This window comes from Zootoca vivipara, chromosome 5 (genome assembly GCF_963506605.1).
Source record: "Zootoca vivipara chromosome 5, rZooViv1.1, whole genome shotgun sequence".
NCBI lineage: Eukaryota > Metazoa > Chordata > Lepidosauria > Squamata > Lacertidae > Zootoca > Zootoca vivipara.
The window spans coordinates 77550594-77567085 of NC_083280.1; the positions used below are offsets into that span (position 1 = coordinate 77550594).

At 44.0% G+C, this 16492-nt stretch overlaps 2 protein-coding genes across 11 annotated transcripts in view; both read left to right on the top strand.

Moving 5' to 3' along the window:
• The window catches only part of LDB3 (LIM domain binding 3), a 150473-nt gene extending 143324 nt beyond the window's left edge, over positions 1–7149 (top strand). For all 10 annotated transcript variants that reach the window (XM_060274980.1, XM_060274979.1, XM_060274978.1 and 7 more), the window contains one exon: positions 251–7149. In XM_060274980.1, coding sequence (XP_060130963.1) covers positions 251–340 — 90 coding nt within the window. In that variant the 3' untranslated portion in view covers positions 341–7149. The remainder of the gene's footprint in view (positions 1–250) is intronic.
• A 6152-nt stretch (positions 7150–13301) lies between these two features.
• The window catches only part of BMPR1A (bone morphogenetic protein receptor type 1A), a 59737-nt gene continuing 56546 nt past the window's right edge, over positions 13302–16492 (top strand). The window contains exon 1 of the mRNA XM_035137314.2: positions 13302–14052. The gene's annotated coding sequence lies outside the window, so the exon portion shown is untranslated. The remainder of the gene's footprint in view (positions 14053–16492) is intronic.

Genomic DNA, 16492 nt, shown 5'->3' on the forward strand with positions numbered 1-16492 from the left:
ATTTTTCACTTGGTGCAGATGGGGGCTTCCTGAGGGCAGACTGAGGTTGGGGGGGGCGGATAGTACCCCATACACCCTAAAGGACCTGCCACCACTGCCTATGTTTTTGTGTGCTCTTGCTGCCTAGGTTAGTGCCTCCTCCTCCTCTTAGGGGTGGACTCGCATGCCATTTTGTTGAACTCGCAAAGTTTGAATGCTGCTTTTCACCCTCTTTGATTACACATAATATCCCTGTGTTCTTAAATTTCAGGTGTGCCATGTGAATTTGGAAGGCCAGCCATTTTATTCAAAGAAGGATAAGCCGCTATGCAAGAAGCATGCACACGCTATCAACGTCTAAAGGAAGAACTAGAAGCTAAAGGCAAAGTGAAAAGTTTAGGAGTTGGCTCAACAAACGAAATATAGATAGTTATGGATTTCACATGACTGGGACGGGAGGGGTCAGGGGAGGTAATGAATTTCTAACCTTCTGACATTGAATTCAGCTGCTTTTTCTATGTGCAGATCTTTCTCTTACATACTTCATATTAAAAAAGGAAATGAATATTCAAACCTTGACAGTGAAACATTGCTGCAAAGTGTTGAGCAAAAACGAATTGGGGGGGGATCATTTATAAAACGGTTGCATAAAATTACAAATACTGAATATTTTCTAGTGTGTGTGTTCAGCACCGTACACTTAAAGCTTATACTACGCAACAGTGCTTTAAAGTAAAAACACCATTATTAGTTTTACTTTACAACTCAAAGTGCCAAAATAGTAGGCGTAGCGTAACTTTTATAGTCTGTAGTGATAGGTCAACTAAGTGTTCCTCACAAAACAAACACAGTTTAGACTCTAGAATGACTTTTATGAACCTCATAGCGTTAACTAAAAACACCCCATTGGTTAACGTCATCAAGGCTTGAAACCAGAACACAACAAAGGGCATGTCCGTACTTCATCACACTGATGTGGAACTGCCTTCCTTCTAGTATGCACAGTTCCACATCACCCTGGTAACTGAATATGGAGGAATCTTGGAAGGCGGGGCCAGTGATGTGGTCCTTTCCTTGCATGAGCATTGTGTTCCCTCCCAACTGGTCAATACTTGAATGGAAATAAGCCACATCCTGGGTCCCCATGCATCTCCTTCATCCTCGCTTTATTAGAGCAATGGTCTTGTGAATTGCCCCTGATATTAGTGGGATAGAGTGTGGAGTAAGCTCAGGCCTATTTTGCCCATACCTGAAGTTGCATGGTAGACATTTCCTGTGACGCTATCCCATGTGGCCATGACACGTGCATGCCTATACCACAACCACATGTACAGGGCTCATGCATGAGTCTTCCCGCCAGAAAAGAGAGTGGCATTTGGGTAGTGATCGTGTGAGAGGGAAGGAGAAACCGCGCAGTCAGCTTTGCCCAAGTTGTTCTGGTGTTCACAATCCTGTGGGATAGAGCTACAGAGAAGCTGTTGCCACAAGGCTCTGGATATGTACAAAGGGACTTGTTTGTTGGGGTGGTTGGTAGGAAGAGCGAGCAGGGAGGAAATCAGCTGGTTGACTATGATTCCTGTTAAGAAGAAGAGAAGCAACAGAGAGCATATAGCATTATAGAGTTTTTGTTGATTACCTCATTCAGAGCATCACAAGGAGGGAACCAGTTTTCCCCAGTCTGCTGCTACATAAGGAAAGAGGAAAGGCTGGAGAGCATTCGTTCTGTATTTCTCTGTGTAACTGAGAAACATTTCCTCTTGCTTGTCCTCTCATCTTATGGGTGCAGGGAAAATAGATAGTGTAATCTCAGCTCCCAAAAGGACAATGGAGTCCAGAGCAGCCAGAGGCAATTCAAACCCTTATTTCTGCTAAAACTGATACCATTCACAGGGCAGCCCTGAATGACCCGCATGCTCAGTTCTAACTGTGATTAGATACTCTAGATAACGTCACCTCTTAAGTGTGATTGTGTTTGCTGCTGCAAGAAAACGATGCTTTTGGAAATTAGAGTAGTATTAGTGTACCGGATAAATAGGAACCGCTACAGCGGGAAGGTAAACGGTGTTTCCATGTGCTGCTCTGGTTTGCCAGAACTGGCTTTGTCATGCTGGCCACATGACCTGGAAGCTGTACGCCGGCTCCCTCGGCCAATAATGCGAGATGAGCACGCAACCCCAGAGTCGGTCACGACTGGACCTAATGGTCAGGGGTCCCTTTACCTTTTTAACGCTTTTAGAACAAATCATGCACAATATCTGAACAAGTATACTTATTGTAGCTTTTATATTATTGAGACTGGCAACATGTATTTATTCTGTCTGTAGGTTTGGATATTTAAGCAGTTAGTATCAAGCAACTGTCTACTCAGAGGAGCATCCTAATCTGTGATCTAGGCATGGAAGGAGTATGTCTGTGTTAGTAACATCTGAGTACGCAAAATGGTCATAATCTGAAGCCATTTACTGTACTTTGAAATCATCCCAGTGTTATACCCTCCAGTAAATAGCTTTGGAATTGATTTTAAGGATGTTGACTATTGGACGACTATTTAGTATTTAAATAGCACCCCCTTTTAAGTAGTGTTTTGTTATTTACTATATGTCAAAAAGTGGGGGGAGGCACCTGCTTTATATTGCTCTCAAACACTATGCCTTTTAAAAAGAAATAAGTTATAAAATGCACTTTTAAGACCACTTTTGATTTCAGCAGGAGAATGTTTAGCACAGAGTTTCCCAAACTTGGGTCTCCAGCTGTTGTGGACTACAATTCCCATCATCCCTGACCACTGGTCCTGCTAGCTAGGAATGATGGGAGTTGTAGTCCCAAAACAGCTGGAGACCCAAGTTTTGGGAAACCCTGGTTTAGCATATGCTTTACTATCTAGTTGAAATAAATTTGACTTAAAGGTGCTCAACTTTGGCAAGATCCTGCCCTGATTTTCCCCTTTCCCTTAGACTGAAGGACAAACCACAAGGTTAATGTTTTTGTATGCAACATTTTGCCCCTTTTACTCAGTCTCTATGTTGGATAGTTAAGCATATCTGACCTCCAGAATATATGCAAGTACAGCACTTTAATTCTTATTGGTCTTGTCATTTTAGCAAGGACTGCAGAACTGTGTGGTTAATTATTCTTTTAAAAGAATCTCTAGCATTTTAGTCAAACATTTTTTAAAAAATAATAATAATATATACGAGTCATGCTGGTTTTCTCTTTACATCTTATGAACCGGAGACAATTAGAATAGTTGGTGGCAGTGAAACTTTCTGTGATCTGGGAAGTCAACCACGCACAAGGAGGACTCAATTATCACAGTATTCTTTTTCCCACTTCAGACTATCTCTGGCGGGCACTTTCTACCAATAAAATGACAGTGAGCCACATTTATTGCTTCACAACAGAATGACAAACCCTACAACAGATCATGGGTTGACTGCACTGTGACAACTCTGTCATTAATCACTCAGTTGTCACTTAGGGCCCATTCTTAAGTTGCAGGGGTAGCATTGCTGTTGCTGCCCTGCGACTGGATCCCATGCTCTTCCAGTAACATTTGGATGACTAAAACCACAACGGTGAGCATCTCTCACCTGCTCCGCTGTTCCTAAGTGGTAGATGCATTTGCCCCCTTGTTTCCTGCCACAATCCTGCCATAATTTAAATACCCTGTTATTGTATACGTCTCTGCCAGAAGTCTCTGCATGTTTAGGTGGTAGTTGTAGAGTGTGACGCTAAACACGTTTAACTTGGAAAGGGTTCCATTGATGCCGGTGGTTGCTCAGAGCCAGGGCAGTTGTTGCTGTGTAGCTAGTTTACCTGCAGAAATAGCTGCTCTGCACAAATGAGTAGTAGAATACAGGAGGGCACAAATGGGAGATTGTGGTTGCCTTTCTGCGACTAGAAAATCATTGCAGATAAGGGGATAAGATCTCCCATGGGTTTTTTTCTTTCCATGTTACATGACTCATGCAAGTCTGCCATTTTCATTATCCATTTATCTTGGTCCTATTTTATCTGTAAGCCAGGAAAATGTGGGGTATAAATAAATAATTCTCACATGCAAAGCCCTGAGCAGGCATGGCCAAACTTGGCCCTTCAGATGTTTTGGGACTACAATTCCCATCATCCCTGACCACCGGTCCTGTTAGCCAGGGATGATGGGAGTTGCAGTCCCAAAACATCTGGAGGGCCAAGTTTAGCCATGCCTGCCTGAAAGTAACATCTGCAGTGGCTCTTCCTGCTCAGTAAATGTATCTAGCATCAAAGAGTTAACTTTAAGTAGTATCTCACATATCTGCCCTGCCAAGACCACTCTTTTTAAGAAAAAGAATATGCATGTGTAATACAGAGTAGAGCCTATAGTCAAGTAGAAAATTAACTACCGAGGGAAGGAAAACACTAGGCAGGTTCAGCTGTCTTTGTGACCTGTAACTATTACCTACTAAAATATTTTTTCCCTATTTTGTTTCACTAGCAAGAGTTGTGATTATTTTTGCTTCTTTTATTCCTAGAAGTCAAATACTGTACCTGTGAATGACCAAATGGTGAAAGTTGCATTAAATCATTTTAGGGGATTTGATAAATTATATCAAATGATATTTAAGTAAACACTATAACTTTTATTTTATTTTTTTCTAAAGTTGAAACTCACCAATATCTATTTAAAACTTTCTGGGTGCAATCCTCATCCTGTTGAATCACATGGCAAACCTTCCATCTGGATTTGCAACCCCTTTGTAGTTGGCTTTTAATCTGTTTGCCCAAGGACAATACATGTTGCCTAAGTCATAGCCATTCAGAAAAGCATTTCATGTAATTTACCATTGCATGCTAAAAAAATCAAGTTTACAAAAATAAAACCAATACACACAAGCAAATGGCACAGGTTTGGTCCTTCAGTGGTCAGTAGCTTGGATGAAATATTTATTTCAAAGCTCGCTCTGTATTCAGTAACATGGAAGCTGCAGCAGTAACTAAAAATTAGCATCTGCTGATAGGTCACGTAATTTTTAAAAGGAAGGCTTGGTAATAGGTACTGATATTTTGTAAAAATGAAAGTTATTAGCATTTGCAGCTCAGTGATTTGGTCTCTGCAGCAATCACACTATGCATCTTGCTTTTTTTTTTAATGTATGGAAATATTGATTTGACACCACAAGTGACCTTACTTTTACATATGGGTTTGGTTTTGAACACCTAGGTTTTTATTTCAGATGTTCATTGTAATGTGTGATTTGTGAGGTGTGAGTGAATATACTTTGCATGGATTATATGTGCCAACACAAATAAAATATTCTGCACCCTTCAAAAGAAAAAAGAAAAAGGACCCAACGCTGTGAAAATTCTTTCTCAACTTTATAGAGAACGAAAGAAAAATTTTCAGCCAGAAATACTCTCATAAAAAAGCCATCTTCTGTTTTCAACTATTTTATGAAAAGTAGTTCTGAGATACATAGGTTCACACATAACATTACAACTTGGTTAACATTAACCAAAATGCTGAGGCATTTTGATTTTTTGCCCCTTTTCATTCATGGCTGTGTAGCCTTTGAGTGGTTGACAGCTCCTTGAACATATTTAAAGAGGAGGCCTGGGCTTGCCTGTAACACTAAGCTATGGTTAACATTAACTAAGATTTCAGAGCCAACTACAAACCTTGATTATTGAGTGACTTTTACACATATTTATTAAGACATAGTTTAGTTGCTGGACTGAGTTCACACATAACACTAATCCATGGTTTGATAAACCATAGTTTTAAAAGCCATGGGTTACTGTTATGTGTGAAGCAGGTAATATGCAAACTGGGCATTTCTTCCATTTCTCTCGCATTTTGCCTCCCATCCTGTAGCCCTTGCAAAATAAATAATGCAGAATTCTTCAGAACCCTGGGTAGGAGAGGCTAAATGGATGATGCCTATTAAAGAGTTACAGATTTGGTTGATGCATATGAATTATTCTAGACACAGAATCCAGGGTGGAGGAAATGTCATGGATATTATACACATGCCTACTTCCAAGTCATGTTATTTATTTTGTGAAAGCAATTATAAATTGTTTAATTGTTTTTAAAATCTCTTAAGCATTGTACAATATTAAAAAAAACAAAAAAACAAAAGTGCAACCAGGAACCAATAAAATAGCAGTATAAAGGCATTTTAAAAACAAAACGGGAATTTGTAGCGATTATTCCAAAGGCAGGCGACTCTTAGGGACAAACTCCAAATTATGCACAAATGCATAATCGTAGCCCTTTTTGTAAGGAAAAGTAGCTTTGTGAGGCCATTTTGAGCAAAGGAGAGAGGGGGGGGAAGGAGTGCTTAACTCTTACCCCAGTTCCCATTCCATGGCTGCTTATCTCTCTGCCCCATCCCCAAAGTTCATGTTTCTGGTGGCAATCCTAAGATTAGAGTTAAGCCCTTGTTCTTTCTAAAGTTCTGAAGTCCTAAAAGTAAACGCCTTCTAGCAGAGGTGCACTTTGTAAATATGATCCAAATGGAAAAGAGCACAAAAATGCAAAACGCTAAGGGTCATAGTTGGCCTTCTGTTTCAGCCTCTCTTTTGTCATCACAGGATAATTTATTATAAATGGATTAATGGTGAAAGGCTCAGTAATAGCCCTTGGTAAGGAAATAGGAGCACTGTATGAGGATATCCTTTTTCCGCACCAGAGTGCCCAATACTTTCAATTTTATATACAGCGGAAGTAATTAATTGTAAGAGAAGCACAGCTGAGCTTCCTGTGGCTGCGTTTGCAACAGAAACTATTGTTTCAGGTTTTGGATCGTGTCGTAAACTTCTATAGCTGTGCTGTGATTTTTAAAATCTTGAGCGTTTCATTTACAATACTTTATCACTATTAATTCTGGGCATGTAAATGGGAAAGTGCAAGCATGCATGCACTAAAGCAAAGGGGTAAAATAAGTATGATTCTTTGCTTTCAGGTTTTAAGGTAGTTGTTAACAGAGCAAATGGCTCACTGATTCATTTGCCATAAAACTTAATTGATTGGAATATTAAAAAACTGTCGTGCAATTTTTGCTCTTGCTATTAAGCAATTGTATAGCTTTCTTCATATAGCTGGTAATAATTTATCCAACATGCAAACTGTAAAAAAAACTGTCGTGCAATTTTTGCTCCTGCTATTAAGGAATTATATCAGTTTCTTCATATAGCTGGTAATAATTTATCCAACATGCAAACTGTAAAATGGACAATTGGAGTGCTTAAAATGAGCAAGGCCTATAGGGCTGGAAATAAAGTCAGTGTTGGTTGGCAAGGAAATAGGTAAATAAAAGGAGAATTCTCTGGATGGCAAGATCCAGGTTTGGGGAAAGTACTCTTTGGTGAGAGAACCCCAGCAGAGATTTAAAATCACAAAAATATGCTGCAAAGTAAAGAATGGAAATATAGGCTGTTAGATCTTTAAAATATACCCTTCTAAATTCATTCCAAAGTTTCCCACTTCCCCTAGCATAGACCACTCCTCTCAAGGTGATGGTGAATGACCTTGCTAAGCCTGGCAGGACAGTTTACTCTATGGCGTTAACCCCTTCATGCATTAATTAGACATAAACATTTTGGTTATATGAGGCGGGTTATCCTACATTCAGTGCATCAACAAATTACCGTATTTCAGGTTTCAGTTGATAGCATTTAGAATTAGAAAAAAGATAAGCAGTTAACTGTGCAATCCTAAGCATGTTTTCTTAGATTGAAGTACTACCGCTGCCTTCAATGGGTAAGTAAGTTTAGGATAGCATACTGTACTTGTTTAAAAAGTATTTGATAGTTAAGCAAAAACACTTCTTCATGAAGAAATAAGAGGTTTGTGGGATCGGTCAAACTGGGGCAACCATTGGTTTACAAAAGAAGAACAACACAACACTCGACATCACGGTTTATAACTGAACTTGTTTTAACACACACCACATATTAGCTGCTTCCCCCCCCCCCAATCACATATTCCACCATTTGAGGCAGTTCATAGGAAAAGACTTTTCACATTACTGTCTGGGAGAGATAACACAGACTTCCCATTCTATTGTTTAAATCTGTTATACATATCAAAACAGAATGAAAAAAATGCAAAACCCTTAATCTAAAGTTGCCATTTTCTGTTACAGAAAGTACCAGACTTGCAACAGGGAAGTCTGGAATCTGAGTTAACCTCCACCATGCTTCACTAAGTGACCTTGGACAAGTCTTTCAGTCATTCTCTGCCCCCACCCCACCCCCCACATAAACAAAATGGAAATAAAATAATCATTGCCTTCACTTTGCTGCACGCTTGCTTTTACTTTCCTGTACAGTACTTGGATTTCAGGGGGCGCGGGTAGCGCTGTGGGTTAAACCACAGAGCCTAGAGCAGGGTTCCCAAACTAAGGCCCGGGGGCCAGATGCAGCCCAACCACCTTCTCAATCCGGCCCACGGACGATCTGGGAATCAGCATGTTTTTACATGAGTAGCATGTGTCCTTTTATTTAAAATGCATCTCTGGGTTATTTGTGGGGCACAGGAATTCGTGTATATATATTTTTCAAACTATAGTCAAACTAAGGTCTGAGGGACAGTGGACCGGCCCCCTGCTGAAAAGGTTTGCTGACCCCTGGTCTAGGGCTTCCTGATCAGAATCCCTGCGACGGGGTGAGCTCCTGTTGCTCAGTCCCAGCTCCTGCCAACCTAGCAGTTCGAAAGCACCTCAAAGAGCAAGTAGATAAATAGGTACCGCTTCGGCGGGAAGGTAAATGGCACTTCTGTGCGCTGCTCTGGTTCGCCAGAAGCAGCTTTGTCATGCTGGCCACATGACCTGGAAGCTGTACGTTGGCTCCCTCGGCCAATAAAGCGAGATGAGCGCTGCAACCCCAGAGTCGGTCACGACTGGACCTAATGGCCAGGGGTCCCTTTACCTTTACTTTTACTTGGATTTCAGGACTGGTTTACACATTACAATTTTCCTGCATGAAGACTATTCCTGAAGTCGGTGTATTTATGGGAAACAGTATTTTGACTTGTGTAACTGCACCTTTAAATACATATATACTTGCACCCCACTTTGTATACTAACACAAGCTTCTATTTTTTTTGCTTCCAATTCCCACCCCCTCCATATAAGAAAACTGTAATGTGTAAAAGTAACCACTCAATGATACCAGCAATGCAAGGAGGAAAAAAATGTCCAGTCACAAAGTTCCCTCATTCCCCAACTAAGATTCATACTGAAACATTATTCTGTGTTAATTAGTACTAGCTGATGTGTGAAATGGGGATCCAGTAGAAATGGTGCCATGCAAGAGTGTGAGCTGTGAGCCATAAAGACATGAATTCAAATCTCATCTGTGGCGAACTCTCAGCAATCACCCACCACCCAGTCTGCAACGTGGGGCGATACGACTTTCTTAAAGTGTGTTATTAATTAATTTATTGCATCTAACTATTTATTTAAAACATCCTTGCCCTGTATTTTGGTAACTGATTCTCCAGGCTGCATGCAGTATCTAAAACAATGCATCGTAAAAGAATTGCAAACAGAATAGAACTGTAGGGGGTTGCTGAGAACACAGCATGTACGAAGTGTTTCAAACACTTGTATTGAGAGTACTGCTCTCAAGGCCAAAGCTATCATCTCCCCAACTGAAGCAGCAGCTCTTCATTCTGGATGCTAGCTTACAATATTGGACTGGACCGCTGACAATACGCGCCAGTGTTTCCCACAGAATTCTGCTGGAGGCCAGCTGCCAATTTTAAGTGCCTCGAGCATTTATTCCCAATCAGGCACCCTTTAGAAATTGCTCGACTAAAGAGGGCACTCTGCCATGAGAAAGTGCCACTATGTCCTGAACAACAATCTTCTAGCCAGTTGCGAAGGAGAAGAGGAAGCATGTTAGCACAACCGAAGAGTTATTCTACAATAGATTTCACGGACAATGCAACTAACTTTCACAACATTTGCTGCCAAAACCGCAACTACACTTTCTAATGCTGTCTGCAGCATACCCACATGAGGCTTGTAGGGGAACAAACCATGTGAAATTAGTGTTTCAATGGACATTATCAAGCCAGGAAGATCTGAAATAATAAAAATAAAATTAATGTACTTTATAGAACTGTCATGTTTTGAAAGAACTCTTTTATAATCAAATTGCATTCCTAAACATAAAGGTCACTTGATTACCCAAATTCACTCTGCTTTATTCCCGCCCCCCTTTTTAAAAAACCTCACCTCTACCCAATGCAACAGGAATTGTTCTTTGTCTTTCATTGATCTGCCACCTTAGCACTACAAACACACCTAGTTTACTTTGAAGATACAGAAGATCCCTTCAGCATACTATCTCAGCTCAGGATAATCTGAACAACTATTTCACACACACACACACACACACACACACACACACACACGGGGCCTGTGTCTCTAAACTGCCCCAGAACGCAAAATGCACTCCAGAAACCTTAAAACTGCTAAATAGGATTATTTGTGCAATCCCAAACACTGTTGGCTTGACCATGAAGTGAGTGAAGATACCTGCGCAAGGGATAACTTGCAAGGGATGAAACTAGTTTGGCAGCAAAGATGCTTCTCTGCTGCAAAATGGCAGCACCAGGGCTGGCATTTGCAGAGGAGAAGTTTAACACTTAGCAGTTCCCACGCCCAGAATTTTGGGGTACGCTTTTAGGGACATCCACTGTGGGAAATGTGGCTGGGGAGGGGAGCTGCAGCAGGGGGGAAGCAAGCAGGAGGGGAAAGGATTGCACATTGCCATCACGACATCTGTTAAAGTTGGCAGTGGAGTGGGAGGAGATACATATCTAGTCCATTGAGCCAAAAAGCTTTCCCACTCTAGATTGCACACACATGGCTGACGCCAGGTTTGAAGGGAGCAAGTGCAAAGTATACTCTGGTAGGCACCTTCATCTGTTGGTGAGCTTACCTGTCAAGGGTGGCTGGCTGGCTGGCTGTATATGGTATATGGTATATGGTATATTTCTAGTTTGCATTTACAGTATATGGTAAATGCAAACCAGAAATGGGTCTCATAGATGCAAACTTTGCCGTTAATGAGAATTGTTTGTCCTACAGAAGTTAGTCCAGTAAGATAGGATTAATCAGACTCTGGGGTAATGAGTTTTCTTATAATGAGATCAACATTATTTCATAAGTATAACAAAAGGGGTGGGTGGGAAATAACAATACATAAATGTTTTGCTTGACATCACTGACAACCCATGGCCCAGGAATCCACTGCATTGGCTTCTATTTCATGGCACTGGTTATCGACCTACAAACCTTTAATAATGTGGGTCTTACATATCTCAGAGACTTTTGCATCATCCTCACAGATCAAATTTGAGTTCCACAGTATCACCCTAGCAGCAAAATCAATGGTGCTTTAAAATACAGTTTTGGTGGCTCGTCTCTAAATCTTGTGACAGCAATTTCTAGGTTCAACTATGGGCTGCGTGAAGAATCTCCCGCCATTCAACTTCATTGGAGAATCCAGGCCTTATTCCAGGATCTCACAGTTCACTTTTCTTCACACCGTGCAGCGTTTTTCTACGCCTCTGGCCAAGCCTTGCCTTCCCTTTCAAGGATGCCAACTTGAATAAAATAGGGGTGGGGGGTGGAAGTTAGCCCTGCCTTGCAAAATTGATCACAAGATGCAGTGCACACACAGTATTTGAATGGCAATGCCCATTAACATTGTGGGGGGCCTGGCCACCTCAAATATTTCATTGGGGGTGGGTGGGCTGAAGGAGCCAACTCAGCCCCTAGGAGTTGGCTCCTAGGTTCTCTTTTATTTCCTGCTTTTTCCAAGCTGAAAGGGCTAGAACAGCCCTCCTTTGCAGGGGAATTAACTTGCTTCCCTCGTTTTGGGTTGCTTTCTGCACTTCCCCTGGCTTCACAAATCCCTTTTGAGGTGTTGTGACTGGAATTGCACACCAGAGCGTTATGTGTCAGTTGGGGAAGTGTCTACACAGGGTGGGACGGCTGGGATACCTCAGTCTGTAGAGCATCAGACTCTTATTAATCTCTGAGTTGTGGATCTTAAGCACCACATGGGGCCAAATGATTACTGCATTGCAGGGGGTTGGACTAGATGACCCTGGTGTGACCCCATCCAAACTATACAATCCTATATGCATACAGGTGCATTGGCAGCACCTTGCAAACAAGGTGGGAGGGCAGCATTCACATTCACAACTCTCATAGGAAGTGCGGCTTCAACAAACAGTGGCAACGCTTTCTGCATCCTGCAATACCAAGTTGGGGTGGGGGGTGGCGGATTTTGGACTGAATCACATCAGGGAGACTCAGGGCTGGAATTAGGTTTTATGAGCCCCTAAGCTAAGGGTTAAACCACAGAGCCTACGGCTTGCTGATCAGAAGGTCAGCAGTTCGAATCCCCACGACAGGGTGAGCTCCAGTTGCTCAGTCCCTGCTCCTGCCAACCTAGCAGTTTGAAAGCACCTCAAAGTGCAAGTAGATAAATAGGTACTGCTCCGGCGCGAAGGTAAATGGCGTTTCCGTGCGCTACTCTGGTTCGCCAGAAGTGGCTCAGCCAATAAATCGAGATGAGCATCACAACCCCAGAGTCATCCGCGACTGGTAATGGTCAGGGGTCCCTTTACCTTTAAGCTACTGAAGGGAATTGGGCCCTTTATATGTTCAGCTCTCCTTTGTCAACAGCAAATTGTTGCTGTTTTTTTGTGTTGAATATATGCTATATGGTAATTTGTGGACATAATAGGTATATAAAGCTTTTGCACATGTTGCCATGCAGCCAGTCCGTGCACAATGTAGGCATCCTATATATAGAAATGAGCAAACCAGTGATATTTTAGGGAGCAGGCGGGGCCCATTACTTACACCATAGGAGCCAACACAACACAAAACACTGTTGCTGTATGTAGGTTGTTTTATTTTATTTGTTTTTTTAACTTATATTTTGGAACTGTACATCCAGGGTTTTCCCCCCCCCTTTAATTTTTTTTGGGGGGTCCAAGAGAGTGGGGCCCTAAGCTACAGCTTATACGTAAATCCTGCACTCCCTATCCACGTATCAGGTAGGTGAGATTTGGTGCAGTAAGGAAACACGTCCCCACCCCCGTCGAGGGTTTCCAGGGAAGGGAGATGGCGGAGGAATGTTTCCCCCGCCCCCCCCCTTCTCCACAGCGCCTCGGGCCCTTCGGCAATCTCCGCCGCGCGTTCGGCCGCTGCTTCGGGAGAAGGGGCGGGGAGGTGGCGAGCGCCGCCGAACGAACCCAGGTCGCTGCCCGTACTAGGCAAAGAAGTAACAACACGGCGGCGGGCGGCGTCGAACTAAGGCCGGTCTTATTCGGCGGGTTTCCGTCGAGGAAACGCGGGGAGAGAACAGGAGCCAGAGAGAGAGAGACACGCACATAGAAACCCCTCGACGCTGCCTGCCTGCGAGGAGAAAGCGCGCGCGGCTGCGCCCGTCTCCTCTCCCCGCTTCCCAAACCTCCTTTTTTTATTCCCTTGCGCACGGGCGAGCGCGAGCGCGCCCCCCCTCGGCCTCCTATTGGACGCCCTGCCGCCTCTCTTCTCTTCTCCCCGCCTCCCGTTCCGTGGCGGCTGCTGCTGCTGCTGGAGCTGCTTTCAGAGGCAGCGGCCGTGATTGGAATAATCCGAGCGCTCGCTCGCTCCCGAGAAGCCTCTTCGTCGTCTTCTTTCACCCCTCTGTCCAATTATATATATATCTCGCTCGCGCGCCCAGGACACTCTCATGCGCACGCGCGCGGGTCTGAGGGGAACGGCCGGCCCGGGCGTCGAGTGAGCGGGAGGCGCAGCGCGGCGAGGGAGAGAGAGAGAGGCCTGCGCGCCTGTGTGTTGTGGGGCAGCCCAGCCACCCTCTCGGCTCCCCGCCTCCCGCCGTCTAGCCCAGAGCCGCGTCGCAAGGCCGAAGCGGCGGTGAGAAGGAGGAGGAGGGCGCCTTCTTCTCCCCCCTCCCCAAACGACGACCCTCTTTACCCGCCTCTCAAGCTCAGCCCGCTCCGGTGTGGGGGCAGAAAGGAAACCCCTTGGCCAGGAGGATGACGGGCCCCCGACGCGGGTGAGTGGGGCGCGCTGTGGGGCGACGGGGAAGGAGGGGAGAGAGGTGAGGGAGGCGAGTAAATGGCGGCGGGGGAAGGTGTGGAGTCCGCAGGCAGGCCTCCCTCGGGTTTCGCCCTCCCGCGAAAGGGGAGACGTGTGGACGCGAGTGCGTGTGTGTTTCCTTCCCCCTCGCAACCGGTGCAGAGGAGGCCTGGCCGGTGGCCCTGAGGGAAAGGCTGCCCTCCCCTCTCCGTCTTGAATTTAACAATACATTTTTATTTGTACCCCCACCCATCTGACTGGGTAGCCCCAGCCATTCGCATAATAAGAGGTTAAAACATAAGAAAGGCTTCCTTAAAGCGGGGGGTATGCACGCTCCTTCGGGAGTGAGCCCCGTTCAGCTCGGTGGGATTCACTCCGGATTAAGTATAGGCTCGGGCTGCTGAAGAGAAGCGTAGTCGGCCGGTCCCGGAGTTCTTGGTGTCGACGGAAAATCGACGCCTCCAATTCCAACCCCCCCCCCCAAGCGGCCCGCTGTGTCTCACTATATAACTTTTTTTAAAAAGCCCCAGGTTTAACTAATTAAATAACTCGGCCAGAGCTGTTTGCTAGCCGTGGAAATGCCCACTTATCAATAGGTCGTTTCCATTGCTGCTGCTCTTCTCTTCTTTGCCTGCTACCATTTGGAGAAGGGTGTCTTTTTTCTTTTTTTGAGGGTCCTGGGATTGGTCGTTTGCTTAGGAACCTTTTGGCGCTTTTAAGTTGCCCTTTCTCACCTTTCCGTTTCCGATCCTGGTGTAAGTTTTTGCGCTTGGTTGTCTTCCTGGAGTGAATGGTGCTACTTATGTAGGGGAGAGGCCCTTCATTTGTAGTGTTGCTTTTTAATTAACAGAATTATTTAATATCCTTTCAACTGCAGCCACCAAAATAAACAATAAATATTAAAGGAGTTGATAGCCGTCACAATTAGAAGCGTTAATCAAGCTCCAGTAGTGCGGTGTGTGCTACTTTTCTGCAGTGTTTTCAATATTACAGTGACTAGGTAACCCAGTAGCAGTTGCAGTTCGTTCTTGGCACATTTGACTTGGTTGGAAATAAGATCAGTGGGCCTGGGTTCCAAGCAGTGGACTGCCAGTTTTTGAAAAACGAAATTTTATAAAGTATTTATAAAGTATAAATCTGCTACTAAAATGAGTGCAGCAGCGCAGTCATGGTTATGCCTACTCATAAGTCCTATTGAATTCAATGGGGCTTACTCGCAGGATTGCAACCTCAGTGTCTCTGGACATTTTGGGTTTCGGTGTTTGAATGTGGTTGGAGCACGTGTTTTGTTCACTCGCATATCCAGTAAAAAAATAGCTTTAATGAGGCAAGACATTCATTTGTGATTAGCTGGGGTTTTTTTGTATGATGAAAATTGATAGATCTGGTTTGATAAATCCAGTATAATGTTGTATTCATTGGTTCTGTAAAAGGTTAAAAAAAAGTAAAAGAAATGGGATGGTAATACAGTTCTATAAAATGAAAGTTGTATGAAACAAGGAAAGAAAATAGTTTGTAATAGACAGCTATTGTAGCTAAAGGGACACGGGTGGCTCTGTGGTCTAAACCACAGAACTTAGGGCTTGCTGATCAGAAGGTCAGCGGTTCGAATCCCTGCAACGGGGTGAGGTCCCGTTGCTCAGTCCCAGCTCCTGCCCACCTAGCAGTTCGAAAGCACGTCAAAAGTGCAAGTAGATAAAAAGGTACCGCTCTGGCGGGAAGGTAAATGGCGTTTCCGTGCGCTGCTCTGGTTCGTCAGAAGCTGTCTGTGGACAAATGCCGGCTCCCTCGGCCTATAGAGCAAGATCAGCGCCGCAACCCCAGAATCGTCCATGACTGGACCTAACAGTCAGGGGTAACTTTACCTTTATTGTAGCTAAATGTTTCACAAGCATGTTCTAAATCATTGGATAGCCAATCTGGCCAATCTGCAACATGGGTTCCAAAAGTGATTCAGTAAGTGGGATGTTAAGGTGTACTTGGGTCCTTTTGCCCAGTTTTGGCATTTCTGTGCACTTCTGCTTCCCTACCTAGCACTCTTTAGGCAAGAGGTGGAAAGTCCACCAAGTGAACTTGTTTGTTGGTCGGCCACCACTGTGTTAAATTTACTGTACAGTCATACCTCGGTTTGCGACTGCAATCTGTTCCGCGGAGCCGGTCGCTCCCCGAATCGGTCTCTCGCTGATGCACGCTTCTGCACGTGCGCGAAGCTTCAATAGAGCACTTCTGCGCACGTGCACGCTGTTGTAAACACTTCCAGGTCCGTGGTGGTCGGAAACCAAAGTGGTCGCAAACGGAGGCGGTCGCAAACCGAGGTATGACTCTAGTGTTTTCTTTTTACATTTTTGTCATAACAATTCATGTGAATTAGAACTCTCCAGTTAGTTATGTTTATGAGAGTTTAACAGGTGTATTTT